The following is a 25014-nucleotide window of genomic DNA, read 5'->3' on the forward strand; positions in this document are numbered from 1 at the left end:
GCTCACCACAAGACCTGCCCAGCCCCAGGCTCTGGTGGACCCATGGGGAATCTGCTTCCAGCCCTGTGTCTTCCTGCGGTGACAGGGAGGGTATTTTGCTAGAGGAGGTGGTAGTTTCTCATTCCTGTGATATTTCAGCAACATCAAGCACAAACCCAGCCTCTGCACCTCCTTCTCTCTAAACTGGGCTGCTAGATTTAGTAAAAAGCAAAAACAGCACACCCAATTAAATTTGAATTTCAGCGTAAGAATGCTTCAAATAGTTGTGGGACATGTTTATACTAAAAAAGAATTTGTTGTGGATCTGAAATTCCAACTTAGCCGGATGGCCCTTAATTTTTGTCTGAAACCTACCTCTAAGAGTGTGGCCAGAAGCCCGTGGGGAAAAGGCAGCCGCACTGGAATTCCTCCAAAGCCTTTACTGTACCACCGCACCTTAGCTCGGGGCAACTGACTCAGCAGCTTGGAGAAGCACTTGGAAAGTCACTACCAGTACAATACTGGACAACCCACCGGCTGCACGAGAGCTACTCCCTACGTGTCGAAATCTACCTCATTCAAAAAACAAAAAGACTGTAGGAAATGGTCAAGTTTCCCAACACAACAGCATTATGGCTGCACGCAGTGTTTTGATTCACAATTACTTTAAAAGCTTTCATTTCCATCCAGGGAACTCCAGTGGGAAGCAAATGTTATTACTCTTTTCTGAGGGGTGGTTCTTAGAGAGACACACGATGAGCACAGGATGGGTGAAGGTGGTACACTCAGTAATTAGCAGAGCTGACACTAAAACTTAGACCTTATATTCCTTACATACCAACTCTGAACTCACTGGTCCCCCAGCCAAGGCTCTTACTCCAAAACATGTCCACCCAAATCCAGAAAATACATCCATGAAACACTATCAACTGCTTGATTCCCAACTACATGCTCTTAAGTGTTTATAATTCAGAGGAAAATAGGAACATCATATGTACTATGTAATGTACATATGCACTATATGGTTATATGTGTGTATATATAAACTGTGAACCATTTCCCTCTTCAAAGCTCAACCTGAAACTGCATGGAAGGTGGGAGGCATTCTGGGAGGTCTCAAAGGACTTAGTTGAATTTATAGAGGGTTTTTTTGATTGTGTGTGCATTTTTAATCTGGAGCAAAGATAGTGGGAGAAGAAAGCAGGGATTCTCAGGTGGACTGAGTGCCTTTACATGACCTGTAACCCTCAGAGAGATGCACTACGGATGAAACCTCACCATCCCCAAGTCCCAAAGATGGCCGGTCAGTGTAGGTAGGTCCTGCTTCTAAACCCCAGAACTACAGACCCTCATCTCAGAAGAAAGGCCATTGGTCTGAGGACTGAATCTGAGGAAGGACATACACCACTTCCACCCCTGCTAGACAGACCCAGAGGCTACTCAGTTGAGTGAGGTTGAAAACAGACCCCTGGCTCTGTCTCCAAGAGGCTCCTTTCTGCACAGGAAGGCAAAATGGTGTGGTGGTTAGGAAGACAGGCTTTGATCTCAGACAGACAGAAGTTTATATCTAAGCTCTATTGCTTGCTAGCTGTCTAATTACAGACGAGGAGCTCAATCAGAGCCTCAGTTTTTTTAGGTATAAAATGGAGCAGTTGAACACCTAATTCATGGGTTTCTTTTGAAGATTAAATGAGATAATGCATGCACTTCACATGGTGCCTGACACACAGTAAAGGCTCAATAACACGTTTTCCCAAATCTGTGATTCAGCCTAAGAATCATTTCCTTGTAGGCAAAGATCCCTGTCACCAAGTCCAACTCCCTACCACAAAAATAAGGCTTGTGGTTCTCTGACTATAATGAAGTGTGTACAAACAACCAGATTAGTTTAACTCCTCACTGGGATCACCTCAGGCCTTTGAGAAGAATGTTAATAAATTCTATCTACACACAACATAGTCAAATGCTTCCAGAGGCGCAGAAGTGGACTGTTTTTCTGAGGGCAATTTACTTCCACCTGTTTCTCTCTCCTCTGCTTCTGGGACTCCTGTTAGGCATGTGTTGGTGTGCTTGCTGGTTGCCCACAGGTCTACGAGGATCTGCTCATTTTTCTTCTTTCTTTTTTCTTTCTGTTCCCCAGACAGGATAATTGCATTTGACCTATCTTCAAGTTAACTGATTCTTTTTTCTGCCAGCTCAAATCTAGTGTTGAGCCTTCTAGTGAGTTTTTCATTTCAGTTATTGTATTTTCAACTCTAGAATTTATATTTGGTTCTTTTTGATTTGTCTTTCTTGATATTCTCTATTTGGTGAGACATCATTCTCTACTTTTCTTTCATTCTTTACACACTGGTTTCCTTTAGTTCTTGAATATATTTATAACAGCTGAGCTACTTTCTTTTTCTGTTACATCCAACCTCTGGGCTTCCTCAGGAACAGTTTTCTAACTGTGTATGGGCCCTGCTTTCCTGTTTCTTTGCATGTCTCATTTTTTTTGTTGTTGAAACTGGACATTTTAAATATAACGTCAACTCTAGAAATGAGATTCTCCTCCTTCCCCAGGATTTGTTACTGTGGCTGCTGCTTGTTCACTGACTTTCCTGGACTCATTTTGTAAAGTCTGTGCTCTTTGTCATGTGCAGCCACTGAGGTTTCTGCTCCACTAGCTTAGTTTTGAACTAAGGATTAGACAGATTTCCTTAAATACTTTAAGCCCACAAGTGTCCCACCTTTGCTGAGGACCTCTATGTGTGCGTTGGGACTCGCCTGTGATGCTCCAGCAGGGTGGTGACAACTCTGCCTTAGCCTTCACCTTCTGCTTACACAGAGCCTCCAGTTCAGCCAGAGGTGAGACTTCAGGGCTTTCTCAGGTCTTTCCTGGGCATGTGCACAGCTCTGCATGTGCATGTGGATTTCTAGATTCCTAAGAATATGTCAGAGCTTTCCAAAGCCCCCTGGACATCTCATTCTCCAGATTTTCCTTTCAAGACCTTTGGTCAGCCTCTTGCTTACCCCAACCGGTACTGCCACCTCAGGCAGCTGTGATGTTAAACAGTGATCGCTTTCAACAAATGCCCTGGAAATAGCGCTTTCCCACTGAGAAAGCTCTGAGTCAGGTCAAATATAGGCAAATCCTCTGAATGGGGCCTTTTCAGGGAACTGCCACAGAAGTCAAATAGTGACCTAGGGATGGGACTTCTGGGGGAGCTCCAAACTTGTTTGGCCCCCTCCAGTGGCTGTGAGGCTGCTGGTTTTCAAGGCTACCACAGAGCCTGGAAGAGGGGATCGGAATAGGACAAGTTAAAACACAAAGCTTGCGACTTTACTGTTATTCAGATATTTGTCTTGAATAGATGCTCACTGGATTGTTTCAAGCCTTTGGTTAAGAACCCTGAAACAACTGATTTTGATAACGTCTGCCGGTGGTGTTCTTGTTTTCATGGAGGAACAGATGATGCAAGGTCCTCACTCCACCATTCCAGAAGTGCTAACCCATTTATTCCCTGTGTTATCACTTAACCAAATAGATTAAGGAAGAGTGTCCAGAACCAAAGGATTAACACCACCCTGCCAGACTGAAGACCATATAAGCAACCAGCCGTACAAGATGGAAGGAAAAGGAGTTGCTTTGCCCCTAAAGCATGGCCCGGAGCTGAGCCACAGCGACCAGGAGCAACACTGTTCCTGGTACATTTTGTTCTTATTTCTTGCTATCATGGGTCAGTGACCTGACCCTGCCATAAACAGCGTCCAGAACCGAAGACCGCGACCTCTGGAATAAGGCCATTGCCCCGTTATTGCCACCATCACCACTCTCGTTCACAGAAGATGTTTATTAAGCACTCATCTGCCCTAGAATTCCAAGGTAAGCCTCAAATGCCCTGTTGTCAGGTGCCATAAGGTTTATGGTGGTCAAAGGTTGATGTACTCGAGATGTTTAACTCTAGGGAAAAGTGAAAGTTCTTAGAGGCATGGAATGCTGAGTCTGGAAGGGAACCCAAAGATCATCAGGTTTCACTATCCAGCTATAGCCTGATATTCCCTACAATATCCCCACTAAGTGGTTGGCTCCACCTACACTTGAATACCTCTCAGTGATGAGCAACCCATAGTATCTTTAGCTGGCCATCCTAAGTATTGGAAACTTTCTTTGTTTTGTGAATGAGTGCAGAGACATACTCAGAACTGAGAAGCTGTTCTGAGAGAGGGAGGAATGGAGACCAGAGGCCTTGGAGACTAACGTGGGTACCTGGGGCTATTCCAGATGAGAGGTCACCTAATCTGTGCCTATGCCTGAAAACCAGGTGTGCCTCTCTACTGTGGATGATACCACCTCTTATCTAATGCCTCCGCAGATAAACACTTTAATTCAGGTGAAGGGCATTGATAAGCCTAAAGTGAAGCCCTGGTACAAGTCAAGGAAGGAGCATAGGCAGTCACGGATCGGGAGTGTAGGCTTTGGAGTCTGACAAATCTGTACTTGAATCCTGGCTCTGCCCTTTGAAAACTGTGTGTTCTTGAGCTATTACCTAATCTCTCTGAGTTTGTTTCCTCATCTGTTAAATGGGGAAAATTATACTATTTACCTCTCACCGGTGTGGTGAGAGTTAAATAAAATAATATATAAAAAGCCTTGGCACGTAGTAAATGCTAGTATTGTTGTAAGATACAGTTTGTGAGCCTAGAGAAAACCTGAGGTTATAGCCAACTGGGGTTTCACTGAGAATAAGTCACGTCAACCAATCTCACTTCTTTTCTTCTTCTGGTTACTGAGCGTGATATACACGCTTGATTTTAATCAAACAAACTGGAGGGTTAAATGGTCAGGGGTAAGCTGGATAGCAGCAGAGCTGGGTGGATCTGTAAAGACACCTTTAATGGGATGCCCTGAGGTTCCGTCCTTGCCCCTGTCTAGGACAACATTCTCATTAAACGTTAGAATGAAGATGCAGCAAACACCTTGCTGGAAAGGCAAGCCAATACACCAGCATAAATGTTGAAATTTATCTTACCAAAGCCAAGAAAGCGAAATGAAAGAGGGATGTTGTCTTGCATTCAGGTAAAGAAGGAGCAATGTTCCAAGATGAAGGATTGGCTGGGGAGTGATCATGTCACAAGACTCATATAAATATCCACCCACCCGCTCACTCAATCACTCATTTAATAACTCTTGGAGTATACTCCAGGTTGGCCACTGCTGAGGAGTTATAAAGATAAAAAGACATAAATTCCTACTCCCAGGGAGTTCCCAGTTTAGTGGGAAAACAGACCTGGAAATGATCTTTTTTTTTTTTTTTAATGCTAAGTGTTAAGATGTACCAGGAACAGCACAATAAAAGAGGAAAGGTCGCCTAATACTGCTTTACAGCAGTCATACTGAGATGAGACTCGGAGGATCGGCAGGCGTTTTGCCAGACAACTTGATATGGGAAGGAATGGTTGTCTAGGTAACCCAACATCGAAGGCCCTGAGACAGAGCTGTCTCTTCTGGTTGACCCTAAACGACGACTTCACATATACATTTGGGATTTGGAAACAGTAAGATGCACAGACACATCAGGCCTCTTGTCTCACACTCCCAGTTCCATTACACTCCTGGACACATCTATATCTTACCATAGGTGATGATAAGCAGCACAAAGTTGAGGTTTTTGAAGAGTCGGACGATGGAACTTAAGTATGAAGCATCAGGGGACGCCAAGGCATAGCTTAGGGATTGGGCCCTGCTGGGGGGATGTTTAGGCTTCTCCTTGAATACTGAAAGGAAAGAAACAGAGAGATCACTGCAAATCCCTATGGTCCCACCCTGCAGAGCTGATACATGGACGACAGCTGACTCCCTCATCTGAGAAGGAACGAAGACTCCAAAAGGAAATATTAATTCTTCAATTAAATCCTTTATAGTCTCCTCTCTTGAAGCTGCATCTCACTGTCTGTGGCTCCGTGACTGTGCCTTCGATTATTTTTTCTTAATGGCCTTTGGACGGCTGCAATCACTGGGCTTCCCAGGCAGTATTCAAGGATCAAGGAGCCGAGTAACAACCGGGGAATAACATACGGCAGAGCACTGAAGAAATTCAGTAGTAACACGGAGATAGGAGGGAAGTGAGAGCTGAGGCTCTGGGATTAGTGAGTCCAGTTAAGGACTCAGCACCAGAGCTCCCCCCAGGGGGGAAGGGACTGTGATGCCCATGCTGAGCACAGAGCCTGGCACATGCTGCCAATAAACATTCCCCGAATAAGGGAAAGGATCTTCTTCTATTGGAAAGACCCGGAGTCCATCCCTAGCTTCTCGAAGTCTGAATCAGACATCTGCCCCACGAGAAACCAGAGGATTAACACATGCTCCTGTAGGTGTGACCACTCTGATAGGAAGGACTGGGGAGGGACAGTGGGAAAACCATTTGCTTTATGTTCTATTTTCAGTACAACTGGTACAATCCATTTGACTGCATTGATGGCGGTTCAGTTCTCTGGGGGCCAAATCAGTTTAACCAGCTGTTTGGCTAAATTGGTCCCCCAATTGGGTCCAAGTAAAGAAGCACCTTGGTGTGTCCCCAGCCCCCATGAGAACACCTCTGAAAGGTCAGGAAACTGCCTCCAGCTGGAGGAAGCTCTGGAAATGAGGTTTAGTCTCTTGAAGATCAAAGGTCTCCCCCCTCCATCCAGATAACCCTCCAGCCCTGACTTCACAGCCCTGCTCCTTCCTTCTCCGGAAACAGTCCTGGGTAACTTCCCACCACTGGGTACTTCTCAACCATTGTCCTGCCTGTTCACCTCCCCTTCTATCAGGGGAAAGAAATCAAGGCAAGAGGTTTTTTTTAATCTCGGCAACAGCAGCTGTTTGCTCAAGGATTTGGCAACCACAAATCACAGTTTGGATAAGATTTTTCAGTTCTTTATTCAATGAGCAACCGTCTGTGCTTACTAGTAAAACGCAAAGTGTAGAAATGGCCTACCTCCAGGATCTCTGCAAAGAACCAGGCCCTCATCTGCTACAAACACAAGAATTTGGAGCTGAGCACATTACAATTTGAAACTTCAAGTCTGGTCGAGATGGTTCTTTCGTGTTCTCAACCACAGCTTCAAGGCTTCTCACCTTCCCAGGAACACCAAGTTCTCCGTCCAAGAGATCCTGTGAGCTTTGAAAAGCCATCAGGCAGCCCTTCCTCAGCTTGGACCCCGGGGAGGAAATGACACAGTGAGAATAGCTGGATGACATACATGATTATAAAACTGTTTGACTCTGGAGTTGAGGCCAGCAGGAAGGAATGACACCTTTAACGCGTGAGGTGGAACTTTCGGATATTAGGAAGACAGCTGGTTAACTTTTAAAGACAAATGACTCACTGAAAATGAAAACCTCTACTGAATTTATCACAGCCCATGTGATAGCACTCAGAAGAGAAAAAAGGATATAAATGAACCAAATACCTCAATGATTAAATATACATACATATACATACATAGAATATTAATAATATTAATAATCATTAATTCTCTGGGGCTGGTGGCTGGGATTGACAGGTACAAGGCTAAGTTAATGGTCATTCTTTTCTTTATGCTTTTTTGTATTCTCTAGATTTTTTCCATAATGAGCGTACCTTATACACATTTTAAAAAAGCATTTTAAAATGTGGGCCCCAGGCATTCCCAGGTGAATGTATGAGAGCATTAGTGTTTGTGGGTCAGTCCTATTTTGTTTTCTTGTGTTCCAGAAATTTAGGGTATGGAGTTAGACAACCTTAGGCTGGAATCCAGCCTCTGCCACTCACTGTCTAATCTTGAATAATTCCCTTATCTCCTCGTAAGTCACTGTTTCCTCTTGGTTAAGTGAGACTGATGCTGGTACCTCCCCTATAGGGCTGGTACCTCCCCTATAGGGCCATTGAGGAGTCAGTGAGATCAGGCACACTCAGCACAGGGCCTGTGACATCGTAAGTGCTCACCAGGGCTTCATCAAGGGGATCAGCAGGCTGCCCATTCATTCTAATGAGGTCATACTGGGGAACTGGTTAATTACAACTAACCTTTACTGAACAGCTAACAAAGTACACAGGACCAGCTAGCACTGAATCGGCAGCAACTACTCAGGCTAAAACGTTTGAAGACCATTGGAAGCCTGGCTTCCAGTTTCTATAGATATGTTTTATAGATTACATGGGACCTAGAATGCTGCTCTAGGGCCACAGTCACAAGGTCCTCACCCAAGTCAGCAGGACCTCCCTGCCTCCCCGACCCCCATGAGCCTATTAATGACCTTACCGATGATGACAAGGATGAAAAGCAGAGTGGCCACACCTGCTATTATGTAGAACATGATGCTGATGTGGTAGGCAAGCTTGTCCTGGTCTTTGATGTTGGGTACCAAGACAGGAGGGACCAAGAACCCAATGGCAATTCCAAGCTATAGAAGACAGAGACAATCAATCGTTGTATCAATGGCCCAGAGGTGACAGCACACATTTAAGATCCTCCTAATTAGAAACATAATCCCCAACTTCCAGCCCTTCTTAAACCTCAAACAGGGATTGCTTCCCCCCTCAAGACATCAGAGATCTTTCTTTTGATTGACAGCTCAACTCACACACCCTTGACCACCCTCACTACCACAGTCTGTGAAAACGATTATAGCTGGGGTTCTCAACGCTGACAGGCTTTTCTCTAGCTACAAACTAATGAAGAATGGTCCCTATACTCCCATCTCTATGGTAGAGTAAAACAATGCTGGTTTTGCTTTTTGTGCCATTTAAATTCTTGATTTCACTGTATCTGTTCACCTGGAGCTGAGAGACCAGCTGAGGGAAAAATTCTACACCCTACAACCCCAAGAACTTGCATTCAGTGAGAGACAGAAGCCTAACGTCGCTACCACATTTACGAACACAGAAGCTTAAGTTCATTGTGTAAGTTAACTTTGTAATTTATAAAGCATCTGTGGTGTGAAGTCACACAACTGCATAAATTTATACACACAGGACATGGGCACATGCAAAGTGGCTATAAATACATATACAAACACAACCCAACAAACTGAAACATCTTATATCTGCGTTGCAGTTCAAACTCCAGTGACCTGAGATAACATGCCTTGGGTGTTTCTGAGGGCAGAAATGCCTTGATTCAGGAGTGACTAGCTGTGATAGAACTCCCCAAACCCTTCTGCCACACAAAATACCAAGGTGGAAATTTGAAAATAGTGTGAGAACACACGAAATACCCAGGTCCAAATTGTAAGAGTGAGAGAAACTGAGTAAGTCTTTTGTGTTAAGGTCCCATGTTTCCTTTATTGAACCTGAAAGCAACCGCAGGTAGAGAAGCAATTTGCTTTCAGGCCAACACCATTCACCAGCTGCCAATGTGCTGATCATCGTTATTGGTTTTCCAGCCTGTCAATTATAGCCACTCAGAGTGGTCACCAGCGATTCTCAGCTCTGAAATACTCTCAAAAGTCATCATCAATAGGCTCGGTGCAGGGTTGTTCCAATGTACACTGTATACAATCAACAAATCAAACTGATCTTTAAAGCATCTACTATTTGAGGAGATTGGTTCAAGATGGCCGAGTAGAAGGACGTGTGCTCACTCCCTCTTGCGAGAGCACAGAAATCACAACTAACTGCTGAACAATCATCAACAGGAAGACAATGGAACTCACGAGAAAAGATACCCCACATCCAAAGACAAAGGAGAAGTTACAGTGAAACGGTAGGAGGGGCACAATCACAATAAAATTAAATCCCATAACCGCTGGGTGGGCAACTCAAAAACTGGAGAACACTCATACCACAGAAGTCCACCCACTGGAGTGAAGGTTCTGAGCCCCACGTCAGGCTTCCCAACATGGTGGTCTGGCAATGGGAGGAGGATTTCCGGAATCAGACTTTAAAGGCTAGTGGGATTTGATTGCAGGACTTCGACAGGACTGGCGGAAACAGAGACTCCACTCCTGGAGGGTACACACTAAGTCGTGTGCGCATAAGGACCCAGGGGAAAGGAGCAGTGACCCCACAGGAGACTGAAACAGACCTATCTGCTAGTGTTGGAGGGTCTCCTGCAGAGGCGGGGGGGCAGCTGTGGCTCACCACAGGGACAAGGACACTGGCAACAGAAATTCTGGGAAGTACCCCTTGGCATGAGCCATCCCGGAGTCCCTCATTCACCCCACCAAAGAGCCTGGAGGCTCCAGGGCTGGGTCGCCTCAGGCCAAACAACCAACAGGGAGGGAACTCAGCCCCACTCATCAGCAGACAAGCAGATTAAACTATTACTGAGCCCTGCCCACCAGAGCAACACCCAGCTCTAAGCACCACCAGTCCCTCCCATCAGGAAGCATGTACAAGCCTCTTAGATAGCCTAATCCACCAGAGGGCAGACAGCAGAAGCAAGAAAAACTACAATCCTGCAGCCTGTAGAACAAAAACCACATTCACAGAAAGATACACAAAATAAAAAGGCAGAGAGGACTATGTACCAGATGAAGGAACAAGATAAAACCCCAGAAAAACAACTAAATGAAGTGGAGACAGGCAACCTTCCAGAAAAAAGAATTCAAAATAATGATAGTGAAGATGATCCAGGACCTCAGAAAAAGAATGGAGGCAAAGATCAAGAAGATGCAAGAAATGTTTCACAAACACCTAGAGGAATTAAAAAACAAACAAACAGAGATGATAATACTATAACTGAAATGAAGAATACACTAGAAGGAATCCATAGCAGAATAATTGAGGCAGAAGAACAGATAAGTGACCTGGAAGACAGAATGGTGGAATTCACTGCCACAGAACAGAATTTTAAAAAAAGAGTGAAAAGAAATGAAGACAGACGCAAGAGGGAAGAGATATGGGAACATATGTATATGTATAACTGATTCACTTTGTTATAAAGCAGAAACTAACACACCATTGTAAAGTAATTATACCCCAATAAAGATGTTAAAAAAAAAAAAGAAAAAAAGAAATGAAGACAGCCTAAGAGACCTCTGGGACAACATTAAACACACCAACATTCGCATTAGAGAGATACCAGAAAGAGAAGAGAGAGAGAAAGGAACCGAGAAAATATTTGAAGAGATTATAGTCAAAAACTTCCCTAACGTGGGAAAGGAAATAGTCACCCAAGTCCAGGAAGCGCAGAGAGTCCCAGGCCAGATAAACTCAAGGAGAAACATGCCGAAACACATAGTAATCAAATTGACAAAAATTAAAGACAAAGAAAAATTATTAAAAGCAACAAGGGAAAAATGACAACATACAAGGGAACTCCCATAGGGTTAACAGCGGATTTCTCACCAGAAACTCTACAAGCCAGAAGGGAGTGGCACCATATATTTAAAGCAATGAAATGGAAGACCTACAAACAAGATTACTCTACCAGCAAGGATCTCATTCAGATTCCAAGGAGAAATCAAAAGCTTTATAGACAAGCAAAAGCTAAGAGAATTCAGCACCACCAAATCAGCTCTACAACAAATGCTAAAGGAACTTCTCTAACTAGAAAACACACGAGAAGAAAGCGGACCTACAAAAACAAACCCAAAACTATTAAGAAAAAGGTAACAGGAACAAACACATCGATAATTACGTTAAATGTGAATGGATTAAATGCTCCAGCCAAAAGACACAGATTCACTGAATGGATACAAAACAAGACCCATACACACACTGTCTACAAGAGACCCACTTCCAACCTAGGGACACATACAGACTGAAAGTGAGGGGATGCAAAAAGATATTCCATGCAAATGGAAATCAAAAGAAAGCTGGAGTAGCAATACTCATATCAGTTAAAATAGACTTTAAGTTAAAGAATGTTACAAGAGACAAGGAAGGACACTACACAATGATCAAGGGATCAATCCAAGAAGAAGATATAACAATTATAAATATATATGCACCCAACATAGGAGCACCTCAATACATAAGGCAAATGCTAACAGCTATAAAAGAGGAAATCGACAGTAACACAATAATAGTGGGGGACTTTAACACCTCACTTACACCAATGGACAGATAATCCAGACAGAAAATTAATAAGGAAACACAAGCTTTAAACACAATAGACCAGATAGATTTAACTGATATTTATAGGGGATTCCATCCCAAAACAGCAGATTACACTTTCTTCTCAAGTGCACATGGAACATTCTCCAGGATAGATCACATCTTGGGTCACAAATCAAGCCTCGGTAAATTTAAGAAAATTGAAATCATATCAAGCATCTTTTCTGAACAAAACGCTATGAGATTAGAAAACAATTGCAGGGAAAAAAGCGTAAAAAACACAAACACATGGAGGCTAAATAATATGTTACTAAATAACCAAGAGATCACTGAAGAAATCAAAGAGGAAATCAAAAATACCTAGAGACAAATTACAATGAAAACACGACAATTCAAAACCTATGGGATGCAGCAAACAGCAGTTCTAAGAGGGAAGTTTATAACAATATAAGCCTACCTCAAGAAATAAGAAAATATCTCAAATAAACAATCTAACCTACACCTAAAGGAACTAGAGAAAGAAGAACAAACAAAACCCAAAGTTAGTAGAAGGAAAGAAATCATGAAGATCAGAGCAGAGATAAATGGAATAGAGACAAAGAAAACAATAGCAAAGATCAATAAAACTAAAAGCTGGTTCTTTGAGAAGATAAACAAAATTGATAAACCTTCAGCCAGACTCATCAAGAAAATGAGAGAGAGGACTCAAATCAATAAAATTAGAAATGAAAAAGGAGAAGTTACAACAGACACCGCAGAAATACAAAGCATCCTAAGAGACTACTACAAGCAACTCTATGGCAATAAAATGGACAACCTGGAAGAAATGAACAAATTCCTAGAAATGCACAACCTTCTGAGACTGAACCAGGAAGAAATAGAAAATATGAACAGACCAGTCACAAGCACTGAAATTGAAACTGTGAATAAAAATCTTCCAACAAAAAAAGCCCAGGACCAGATGGCTTCAGAGGCGAATTCTATCAAACATTTAGGGAAGAGCTAACACCTATCCGTCTCAAACTTTTCCAAAATATAGCAGAGGGAGGAACACTCCCAAACTCATTGGATGAGGCCACCATCACCCTGACACCAAAACCAGACAAAGATGTCACAAAGAAAACTACAGGCCAATATCACTAATGAACACAGATGCAAAAATCCTCAACAAAATACTAGCAAACAGAATCCAACAGCACATTAAAAGGATCATACACCATGATCAAGTGGGGTTTATTCCAGGAATGCAAGGATTCTTCAATATACGCAAATCAATCAATGTGATAAACCATATTAACAAATTGAAGGAGAAAAACCATGTAATTTTCTCAATAGATGCAAGAAAGCTTTTGACAAAATTCAACACCCATTTATGATAAAAACCCTCCAGAAAGCAGGGACAGAGGGAACTTACCTCAACATAATAAAGGCCATATATGACAAACCCACAGCCAAAATCATTCTCAATGGTGAAAAACTGAAACCATTTCCTCTAAGATCAGGAACAAGACAAGGTTGTCCACTCTCACCACTATTATTCAACATAGTTTTGGAAGTTTTAGCCATAGCAATCAGAGAAGAAAAAGAAATTAAAGGAATCCAAGTTGGAGAAGAAGTAAAGCTGTCACTGTTTGCAGATGACATGATATTATACATAGAGAATCCTAAAGATGCCACCAGAAAACTAGAGCTAATTAATGAATTTGGTAAAGTAGCAGGATACAAAATTAATGCTCAGAAATCTCTTGTATTCCTATACACTAATGATGAAAAATCTGGAAGAGAAATTAAGGAAACACTCCCATTTACCACTGCAACAAAAAGAATAAAATACTTAGGATTAAACCTTCCTAAGGAGACAAAATACCTGTATGCAGAAAACTATAAGACACTGATGAAAGAAATTAAATATGGTACAAACAGATGGAGAGATATACCATGTTCTTGGATTGGAAGAATCAATATTGTGAAAATGACTCTACTACCCAAAGCAATCTACAGATTCAATGCAATCCCTATCAAATTACCAATGGCATTTTTTACAGAACTAGAACAAAAAATCTTAAAATTTATATGAAGACACAAAAGACCCCACATAGACAAAGTAATCTTGAGGGGAAAAAAAAAGGATCTGGAGGAATCAGACTCCCTGACTTCAGACTATACTACAAAGCTACAGTAATCAAGACAATATGCTACTGGCACAAAAACAGAAATATAGATCCACGGAACAGGATAGAAAGCCCAGAGATAAACCCATACACCTATGGTCAACTAATTTATGACAAAGGAGGCAAGGATATACAATGGAGAAAAGACAGTCTCTTCAATAATTGGTGCTGCAAAAACTGGACAGCTACACGGAACACTCCCTAACACCATACACAAAAATAAACTCAAAATGGATTAAAGAACTAAATGTAACACCAGACACTATAAAACTCTTAGGAGGGGCTTCCCTGGTGGCGTAGTAGTTGAGAGTCCGCCTGCCGATGCAGGGGACACGGGTTCGTGCCCCAGTCCGGGAAGATTCCACATGCCACGGAGCGGCTAGGCCCGTGAGCCATGGCTGCTGAGCCTGCACATCCAGAGCCTGTGCTCTGCAACGGGAGAGGCCACAAGAGTGAGAGGCCCGCGTATCACAAAAAAAAAAAAAACCTTTTAGGGGAAAACACAGGAAGAACACTCTTTGACATGAATCACAGCAAGATCTTTTTTTCTTTTAAATTGTTTTCCTTGTTTCTATTTCATTTATTTCTGCTCTGATCTTTATGATTTCTTTCCTTCTACTAACTTTGGGTTTTGTTTTTCTCCTTTCTCTAGTTCCTTTAGATATAAGGTTAGATTGTTTGAGATTTTTCTTGTTTTTTTTTTTTAATTATTTATTTTTGGTTGCATTGGGTCTGCTGCTGTGCACAGGCTTTCTCTAGTTGCAGCAAGCGAGGGCTACTCTTCCTTGCAGTGCAAGGGCTTCTCATTGTGGTGGCTTCTCTTGTTGTGGAGCACGGGCTCTAGGTGAGCAGGCTTCAGTAGTTGTGGCACACAAGCTCAGTAGTTGTGGCTCACGGACTCTAGAGCACAAGCTCAGTAGTTGTGGCGCACGGGCTTATTTGCTCCATGGCATGTGGGATCTTTCTGGCCCAAGGCTTCAACCTGTGTCCCCTGCATTGGCAGGCAGGTTCTTAACCACTGCACGACCAGGGAAGCTTTTTTCTTGTTTCTTGAGGTAGGCTTGTATTGCTATAAACTTCACTCTTAGAACTGCTTTTGCTGCATCCCATAGGTTTTGAATTGTCGTGTTTTCATTGTAATTTGTCTCTAGGTATTTTTGATTTCCTCCTTGATTTCTTCAGTGATCTCTTGGTTATTTAGTAACATATTATTTAGCCTCCATGTGTTTGTGTTTTTTACGCTTTTTTCCCTGCAACTGTTTTCTAATCTCATAGCATATTGCTCAGAAAAGATGCTTGATATGATTTCAATTTTCTTAAATTTACCGAGGCTTGATTTGTGACCCAAGATGTGATCTATCCTGGAGAATGTTCCATGTGCACTTGAGAAGAAAGTGTAATCTGCTGTTTTGGGATGGAATCCCCTATAAATATCAATTAAATCTATCTGGTCTATTGTGTCATTTAAAGCTTGTGTTTCCTTATTAATTTTCTGTCTGGATTATCTGTCCATTGGTGTAAGTGAGGTGTTAAAGTCCCCCACTATTATTGTGTTACTGTCGATTTCCTCTCTTATAGCTGTTAGCATTTGCCTTATGTATTGAGGTGCTCCTATGTTGGGTGCATATATATTTATAATTGTTATATCTTCTCCTTGGATTGATCCTGTGTAGTGTCCTTCCTTGTCTCTTGTAACATTCTTTAACTTAAAGTCTATTTTAACTGATATGAGTATTGCTACTCCAGCTTTCTTTTGATTTCCATTTGCATGGAATATCTTTTTGCATCCCCTCACTTTCAGTCTGTATGTGTCCCTAGGTCGGAAGTGGGTCTCTTGTAGACAGCATATTTATGGATCTTGTTTTTGTATCCATTCAATGAATCTGTGTCTTTTGGCTGGAGCATTTAATCCATTCACATTTAACGTAATTATCGATATGTTTGTTCCTGTTACCTTTTTCTTAATTGTTTTGGGTTTGTTTTTGTAGGTCCTTTTCTTCTCTTGTGTTTCCCAGTTAGAGAAGTTCCTTTACCATTTGTTGTAGAGCTGGTTTGGTGGTGAATTCTCTTAGCTTTTGCTTGTCTATAAAGCTTTTGATTTCTCCATCAAATCTGAATGAGATCCTTGCTGGGTAGAGTACTCTTGGTTGTAGGTTCTTCCCTCTCATCACTTCAAATATATCGACGCCATCCCACGGTGACTTTTCTCCAGGAGGAAATCGGCTTTGGCAGTACTTTCATGCCCAGTGTGGAAACCAAAACATAGGGATTGGACTGTAAGCTGCTGCCTCTTCTGTTTTTTTCAGAGCATATTTTTTCCTACTTCTTGAGAGCTGTGTTCAGTGATCGTGCACAGCTCTATACCCAGCTCCTAGTTCCTGAGTCTGTCCCTTAGCAGGAACTCAGTGATGTTGGCTGGCTGGACAGACAGACAGATGGACGTTGGTGGAAGGTCTTGTCTACGCAAAGCTGGCAGAAATACACGGGTCTGCCCACTAAGGACCACATTCTTTCTACAAACCACATTGTCCTCTCATTGGTAAGGGCAGAAAATGGGTACATGGGGGACTGGGAAGAGGGCAGAATGGCTGACTGGTTTTTGTGCATCTACTAGGCACTGGGTATCTAATAGAGTTTATCTTTTTCATTCAGCCCATGAACTTTTGCAACAAAGACAAAAATGAGAAAAACTGGGGGTGGGCACCCAGCCAGCCTATGTGCACACAGGCGGGTAGCAGAAGAGCTGGTCTCCTAAACAAGTTCTGTCTGACTCCAGGCTCCAGCTCACCTCCTGCCTACCAGGAAATGCTACTGGTGTGACACTAGTCAACACGGAAGCCTGTATTTTCACTCCTTTGAGTTCTGTCTCGCATTTGATAAAACACCACCAGGGTAAAAACCAGAGACCCACAGCCCAAGTCTGGACAAGAATCATTTAAAGAGTTGATGGAATGCTGCTCCCAAGGGTGGGATCCGTACCTTTCTCACACTCACAAAAAAACAAAGACCCAGACTATGAATGTAAGGGATTGAAAATCACCATTAACTGGTTTTGACTTGCCTTATGCCCCAGCATTTGTTCTGTAGTTTTATCCTCCTCAACAAAATACAGTCAGGAGCAAAATACACAATACACAGACAGTCTCCGCTCTTCAGAGCCTATGAGCCTAATCACAATGGTTCACTTCACCCCAAAAGAAGATGTTTTACCAAAATGGGGTGAATAAAGGATGGAGAGGCAGACTGGGATACTCAATTTTTGTTTTCGATTTGATTTTTGCCCTTTCTGCAAACTCAAGGGTGATATTTAAACACTGTTGCAATAGCAGCGGTCACGAGCACTTCCAGAGCAAATGTCACAGTTAAAAACATGCCTGTGCAGCCTGAGGGCTTCGGGTGACAGGAAGAAGCCGTACTCTGTGTCATGCATCACTTGTCACTCCAGCTCACGCACTCGGCAGAGCCAAAATAAACCCAGAAACCACTAGGCTGCATCTGGGGTAAGATGCCCACACTTGACCAACAACACAACACAACACGTGTTATGTTGGCTCTGAGATCCACAGAACTACTGTCCCCAACACCATCCATGTGGCGCACCCCTGCAAAGCCCCAAGTCACAACTGAATCCATGCAAAAAGCTGCCCTCCCAGTGCTGCCTGGTCATGAACATGCCCAGACCATCAAAGGAAGACCCTGGGGCTTTCACAAAAGGCAGGGAGCTCTGCGTCAACACCATGGTGAGCGCTTAGTCCACTGGAACAAGGACAGACCACTGGTCCCCATCTGAACCCTCTTCCAGGGTCCCAGGCACCTCATCCTCCAGACCCAGGTATTGGCCAGCAGGATCCTGCTCATCTTGGTAGGAGGCAACCACATCAGCAAGCAGGTTCTCACCCGCCCAACCTCATTCCTCCTCGGTCCATTCCTGCCCCAGGCATGCCTGCTGATCAGAGAAAGATGCGCCCACTCTCAGCCCCATGGCTGGGTCCCCATTGCCTCATTCCTTCCCCCTGGGCACAGTCACCCGATCAGGGTGGCATGTCTCTTGCATTTCAGGACTCCCAACAGCTGGCTTTCTGGCGTCAAGGGTCAAAAATGTCCCCTTACTGGGCCAGCAGCTTTCCCTGCAGCAAAGCTCCTGGGCTTGAAGGCTTGCTTCAAAGTTGGTCTCCTTATGACCTAATCGGAGGGTCACCATGCTCCTCAAGGAGCTCACACCCATGTGGTTCATTTTAACAGTGAACATTGTTCATTTTGAAGTGAACCCCTCCCCCTTCCTCCTTTCCACCCCAACATCCCTCAGACATGTCGTCAGTCTACACAGTGGTTAAGGCCTAGGGCTCCAAGTTCAGAAAGGTGTGCGTTCACACACCAGCTCTGCCAGTTAGGAGATGTCTGGCATGGGCACGTTAATTCCCCTCTTTGTGCCTATTTCCTAATTCACAAAGGAAGGTACTGCCTACTTCACACCCTCTAGCTCAGGGGGGTGCTCTGACGCCTAGTGAGCCCTACTCACTAGGACTACTGAGTAGGACTAGTAGTGGACTACTCTGCAGAACGCTTTACACCAGGAGGGCTCACTCCTCTTCTGCAAGCCTGCCTCTCCCACCCCGCACGCTCTCCCCCAGCAATGGCGACAGGCAGGGGAGGAGAGGCCACTGGGACAAACAAGATGTGCTTGGTTGACCGATGGCAGCCCCACAGACACCTGCCCTGGCTCTCCTCATCCTTCTCTGCTCATTCTCTCTGCCCTTTCTCATCTCTCAGCCCCCTGGCCTCTGCCCTCTCACAACCACGCTGTCCGACCCTCCCCCGCCGTCCTTGGACGTCCACATTGCATCAGCTCCCCGCCCCCTTTCAGATGATGTGACCTCTCTCCCACCAGCCTGCATAGCGTGTTCAGGGGCACCTTCCTCGGCGCTGCTCTGACCACGCGGTCCTGCTCAAGGACCCTCAAGGAGCCAGCCCTCTCCCAGGGAGGACCACATCCACACCCCTCAGCCTGCTGTTCTTAGCTTTCTTCACATCCCGTCCCACCTCCATCTGCTTCCCTGGATGTCCCCGGACTGGATGATTCACAAGTCCAACCTTTCATCGACTGGTCTCAACCTTTATCCCAGCAGACTCATTGCTTGCAAAGGTCTCTCTCCTTGAGTCTTTTAGAGCCCATCTCACCCTCAGTTCCTTCACTGAGTTTTCCTTGGTCATGCTAGTGAGGCTTGATCTCCTTGCCCTAACTCCTCTAATCCTTTGGTTTTCAACCTTATTTGTGACACTAGTCTGGTGCCTGGTAAACACAAAAGGAGTTTACTCGATAAATGGGTACCGAATGAATGGGCTGCAGTTAACTGGCATGTCAGGAAAACGTCACTACCCTTCCAGATTAGCCATGAGCCCAGATCTGGGGAAAGATGTCGTTGGAAATTTAAATCTAGACAAGACTCTCAGAGAAAGTATGCTATTTAAAAAAACATCATTGGGGGTTGTTTTAAAATCAGCACCACATGAAAGATAAATTTGGGTTCAACCTAGATTTCCACACACCATGTTTGCTCAAAGCTGACCAACCCCTATGAGCAACGTTAAGCACACGGCAGGATGCCACCCTCACAAGGGTGTTTCTATGTGATGGGTGACCACATACAGGTGTGTATCTATACATGTCTATGTACACTAGCAAGGATCTTAATGATCTAAAGATTAATCAGACGCTAAGTGTCACAGACTACAACAGTTGAGGAAAACTTAGCTACATAGGCAAATGTATGAAAATGTGACTATATAAAGGGTCACTTAAGTCCATGCAGAATTTATGGGCACTAAAATGTGCTACAATTATAGTATGTCTAATTTCCATCCCATACAAAACGCGCCCACCCTCTCCTGGGGCTGCGTGTCTGGACACTGGTACCTCAGGCGTGGCCATCGGGGCCACCAGCAGGGAGGCCACCACTACAACCTGTCTCCCAGGCCCACGTCCACGTGGGAATTATACACAGCGCTCGGAAGTGACTTCAACACTCACGGCCCATCCCTACACCCTGCTGTGCGCATTTAAACACCACGAAGTGGTGCTGCTAGGCAAGTGGTGCACACTCGCTACATAGTTCTGCTCCTATTGGCCAGCGCCAGGTAAACTTAGACGTGTGTTTACACCTCAGTGAAAACACTACACCTCAGTGACTGAAGAATAACTAATTTGGGTAAAATGATGCACAAACAAAGGTTCCAGGATCCCCAATGTGGGTCTCCGTTAGAGTGAAGGTACATGGCAGGAAAGCCAACTTTGGATGTGGAGGAGGCTCAGAGGGCAGTCCTGGGACTGAGGCTTGGATGCCCCAGAAAGAAGCAAGGAGAGCGAGGTGGCTGCTGGGCACGGAAACACTGAACTTGAACTACAGCTTAATCATGAGGACAAGCTCCCAGCCACCCAGGACCACCAGGCAGCGTCTAGGAACACACCGCAGTCGGCAATCACGTGCACGCAAAGCCTGCTCACATGATCGTATTTTTGAAATTCCCAAATCCAACCCCTTGGCTTCTTCTAAAAAGGCCAACTGAGGATTAAGGAGGCAGCAGACCTTCAGGAACAAAAACAATCCCACTGACCTGGGGGCAAATCGCCCATGAAAGAGCTTTATGGATTTCAAAGGCTAGGCTTAGGTCCCTAAGAACTTGGGAAGCAGGGTCACAGCTGGTTGAATATAGACTTTCTTAGAGTCCCTCCCCAATCACAGGGTTTGTCTTCAAACCTGTGATTGTGCTCGTGGCTTATATAACCTCAGCTTGGATTTCCTCAGTCCTTTGGGGTAAAGAGGTTAGGGAAAGGCAAGAAGAGCACTAGTGAAATCAGGACAGCCTGTAATCACTGCTTCCCAGGGAAGGTAAGAATAGTGACCACGGCTGACCCATTGTGCTCGCCACGCCACAGTTACTGGCCTAGGCACTATTAAGTGCTACACACATACACACACTCTTTTAATCCCTATTTTTAAATGGAGAAAACTAGCCTTTAGGTAGCTTGCCCAGGGTCATAGAACAGCAAGTGTTCTATGCTGGGCTTCAAGTTCAGGCCACGGGTACTAGAGTTTGACCCATTCACCATTTGGCTGAATGTTCAGGTCTTGGCTGTTATTCAAACTAGAAGGAAGGAAACTAACACATAATGAGCACCTACTGTGCTAGGCAGTTGCTAAATGATTTTTCACGTTATTTCATTTAATCCCTTCCAACAACTCCCTAAAGTTGTCAGGATTATCTCTGGTTTGGTTTTTACAGATGAGAAAACTGTAACTTGCCCAAGTTCACCCAGCTTCTAATAGCAGAACTGAGATTCAAGCCCATGGCAATCTGACTCCAAACCCCTTGACGAAACAGGTGAATTTCACGGAAGTAAATGCCTCAGGGACCTGACAACATCTCCAGTCTTACACACTCGATTCTATCATTCAAGTGTCCCCCGTTTGTCTAGCTATTGGAGGAAGTGACCATGAGAGGTGTGTCCGGCTATAGTCTGTTTTGTTGACCACTTAGTTACACCCTATGGGGTTCCTTGTTCTCATGCGATGCTGACTTTTGGTTGTTTTCCACGTAGGGTGTTTGTTGTCTCCCCAGCTAGATTTTAGCACCGTGAGGACAGAGACATTGACTAACATTTCCTTGTGTGACCCCCTCCCCCCGCGCCCAGTACAATGCTAAGAACAGAGATGGGGATCAGGAAGTATCTTCTGAATAAAGAGAAGCCTTTTAGAACTGTGCAGCTCAAAAGTAACTCAAGAATTTCCAGTTTCTTCTACAGCAAAGAAGTTGGGCACACTAGCAATTTGCTGCTTTCAGTCATCAACTCAAGAGGCTCCTGGTGCACACATGCCTCCTTTTAAGGGTAGGTGTTCCTCCTGAAATTGTCCTTGTGACAACATCTGCAAAGGCTCAGTCCTGGTCTAGGTGAGACCATATGCCAAGGCTCCTCTGCTCCCCTTTCCCCAAGCGCCCACCTCACTGCCGGCTTCTCCACCCAAAGGTCCCTCTCACGACAGAGCTGACAGTCAACGACCATAGGCTCCTAGAACTTCCCCAGTGACTCAGCCGGGGAAGAGGAAAGATGAGGGGCATCTTTCCAATCACCAGGCCAGCAGAGAGGCAGATGCAGACCATACTTTCTCCAACTTTTGGAGAAAGTGAAGAGCTCCAGGCAGATGCTTTGGCACTTCCACCAACTCCCAACCAGATGCCAGCTCGCAGCAGCCAACAGATGAACCCAAATGTCTTGTGTGGTGTTGCTGCGCTCAACCTTACCACTCCCTGCCTGGTGACAGGTGGTGAAACCAGAAGAACTGTTTCCTTTGTCTGATATGTCACGAGCTGTCATTCCTAAAAGTAATTCATGTGACAAAACATGTTTCTAATTCTCCCAAGTTTTCTTCTGAGTCTGGTTGGGCTTTCTTGGTGACAGCTCTCCCCTTCCAACTTTCAGAGGTGAAACTGAGACCAGGGGGTTTACTCACAGGCAGGCCCTGGAAGAGTGATTTCTTAAAGTGCTACCACAAGCCAGACCCACTTCAGGGTGCACATCCAGAAACAGGCTGGGCTCTAAGTAGATTTTTCCAAAGAGCCAACTTCATAAGGCAACTACCCCTGCCTCATTATCCCAGAGAGATCTGCAGAGAAAAAGAAATCTAAACCTTGCACCAGGAAAACTATTAATCACCCATACCTACCACCACCCCAAGAACGCAACGCCATCAGCTCTCGCCCTGGGATTTAGGGAGTTAATCAGGACCTACATACATGAGGTCATCGCCCCTCCTACTTGGCCTGACATTTCCACCACTAGTCACTCCATAAGTAATGCCTTACGGTCTAATCCCTCTCCTCTTAAGTGTGAACTCAGGAACTTTTCTATTCACTACTGTAACCTCAGAGCTCAGAACGTGGGTTGGCACAGAGTAGATATTCAATAAAAATTTTTCAAACAATAAATAAAGGCTGTGGTGCACTGTCTCAAAGAAACCACAGCTCCCAAGAATTGACATAAAGGTCAGAGTGCTTGGCCCTGTAAATGGAGAGTATAGCCCTTAATCTGAGGTTGTACCTCATGAGATAGACAGCCAAGGGGATGAGAGCCTTCATTCACTGACTCTCATTTGTCCCATTACCTGCTGTCAACTGGGGAGACACCTGGAGGCTGGCCAGAGTGGATGCAATCCAGGACAAGCAGCATTCAAAGAGAAACAGAGACTGGATGGCCAGGGGCCTGTGTGGTTTACTCGCAAGCGACAGAGATCTGGCCCACAGTGGGGGCACCCTCGTAAAGGACTTGGATTTTTGTGGAGTAGCATGAGAATACAGGGCCAGCGTTCTTGGGCAAATAATGGGATCCCCTCTTCCCTAAGGAGAGAGAGAAGAATTCCAGAGAGAGGAAAGTCAATTATCACAGTCACAAGGGCTGTCTGAGCCCCACCAGTCCCCACTTGTTACCATGGGTCGGTGCCACTTGCTAAATGTAAGGGGCCTGGGAGAAAATGTGGTAACATCAGGACACCAGGCCCTTAAGAGAAGACTTCTTGCTCCCGGGACCCATCTCCTGACGGTAGGGGCTAAGTCAGTTCTGTGCTCTGCCACCACTGCCACTTCCCACAGTGAAGAGAGGAGCCATCCAAGGCACACAGAGATTAAAAAGCTGCTTTGTGCCTATCTCTGGCAAAAGGCCCTTCTTGGCATCAAAAGGAATTAGAATGGTCCCCAGGACCTTAGGAGCTGCATCACGGCTCAAGTCAAAAGGACCACATCAGCAGGGATGCTCCAGAAACCAGGAGCTCTGGGAGAGGTTCCTACAGCCAGAACGACCAGAACATTTTCTGAAATGAAGAGCTGACTCTAAAGCCAAGAATGCTGAACCCTGTAAACCGAGGGCATGGCCCCCGAATCCAAGGTGGCTCTTTACCAGATGGACAGGACCTGATTTATGTACAGGAAGCCCTCGCACTCTCTGAGTGTCACGAGGCAAGTCCAGAGTCCTTTTTTCTTTTTTTTTACGGGCACGTAAAAGCCCACATTTGCACAAAATTTCAGTTTTCAAGGCACCTGCACGCCCAGCATATAAACTGAGTCTCAAAACCATCCAGTGATGACGAGCCGGATGCCCACAGCACAGGAGACGCACAGAGCCTGGGAGGGGACCGGCCTTTTCTCCATCTTGTAACTGAGTTGGCTCAACTTGCTGAAGTTACAGAGTAGATCAGCAGCGAGGTAACATCGGGACTTCTGATGGTCCCATTCGCAGCCCTGCTCTCTTCCCACAGAGCTTTGCTGAGCCACGACGAGCCACCAAGCAGCCACGCAGCCCAAGAAGACGTGGTCTGAGACCCAAGATGAACCAGGGTCTGATGGGGTCCTTTGCAATGGGGTTTGTTATGTAACTGAGAGATGCATCTGGGTCATCATAAAATGGCTAACAGTTACTCTGTACCTCTTACCAGAGTTCTTTCTGGACAGTGAGTCAGAGGCAGTGCAATGAGTGGAGAGAACATCAATGTCCCTGGGAGTCTCTCAACAAACTTACACTGGTGAGCTGGGCCCTGCAGACACAACTTCCTACCCCCCACAGTAGCCTTGAGAGAACCAAACATTCCCAAGGAGGACTCTCCTTGCTCCACAAATAAAGCAAACCATTGTCAAGATGCCTGTCCCAAGGCCAGAGGCCGAGAATGTCTCTTGGTGGCCCGGTCTTCCCAGGCCTTACCCCCTCAAGTCAGCCAGCCCGAAAGAGGGAGGAGCTCTACCACCTGCAGCTCCTCCTGAGGACCTGCTTCCAAGGCCATAGAGTTGAGGAAGCAGGTGGAGGGGATTTTCTCAGG

The 25014-nt window shown here is 44.9% G+C and overlaps 1 protein-coding gene across 1 annotated transcript in view; it reads right to left on the minus strand.

Annotated features, from left to right (window-relative positions):
• The window catches only part of FLVCR2 (FLVCR choline and putative heme transporter 2), a 63831-nt gene that overhangs the window by 24841 nt on the left and 13976 nt on the right, over positions 1-25014 (minus strand). Inside the window, exons 2-3 of the mRNA XM_060004162.1 lie at positions 8245-8386; positions 5596-5736 (exon numbers count right to left, since the gene is read on the minus strand). Coding sequence (XP_059860145.1) covers positions 5596-5736; positions 8245-8386 — 283 coding nt within the window. The remainder of the gene's footprint in view (positions 1-5595; positions 5737-8244; positions 8387-25014) is intronic.

Source organism: Delphinus delphis, chromosome 2 (genome assembly GCF_949987515.2).
Source record: "Delphinus delphis chromosome 2, mDelDel1.2, whole genome shotgun sequence".
NCBI lineage: Eukaryota > Metazoa > Chordata > Mammalia > Artiodactyla > Delphinidae > Delphinus > Delphinus delphis.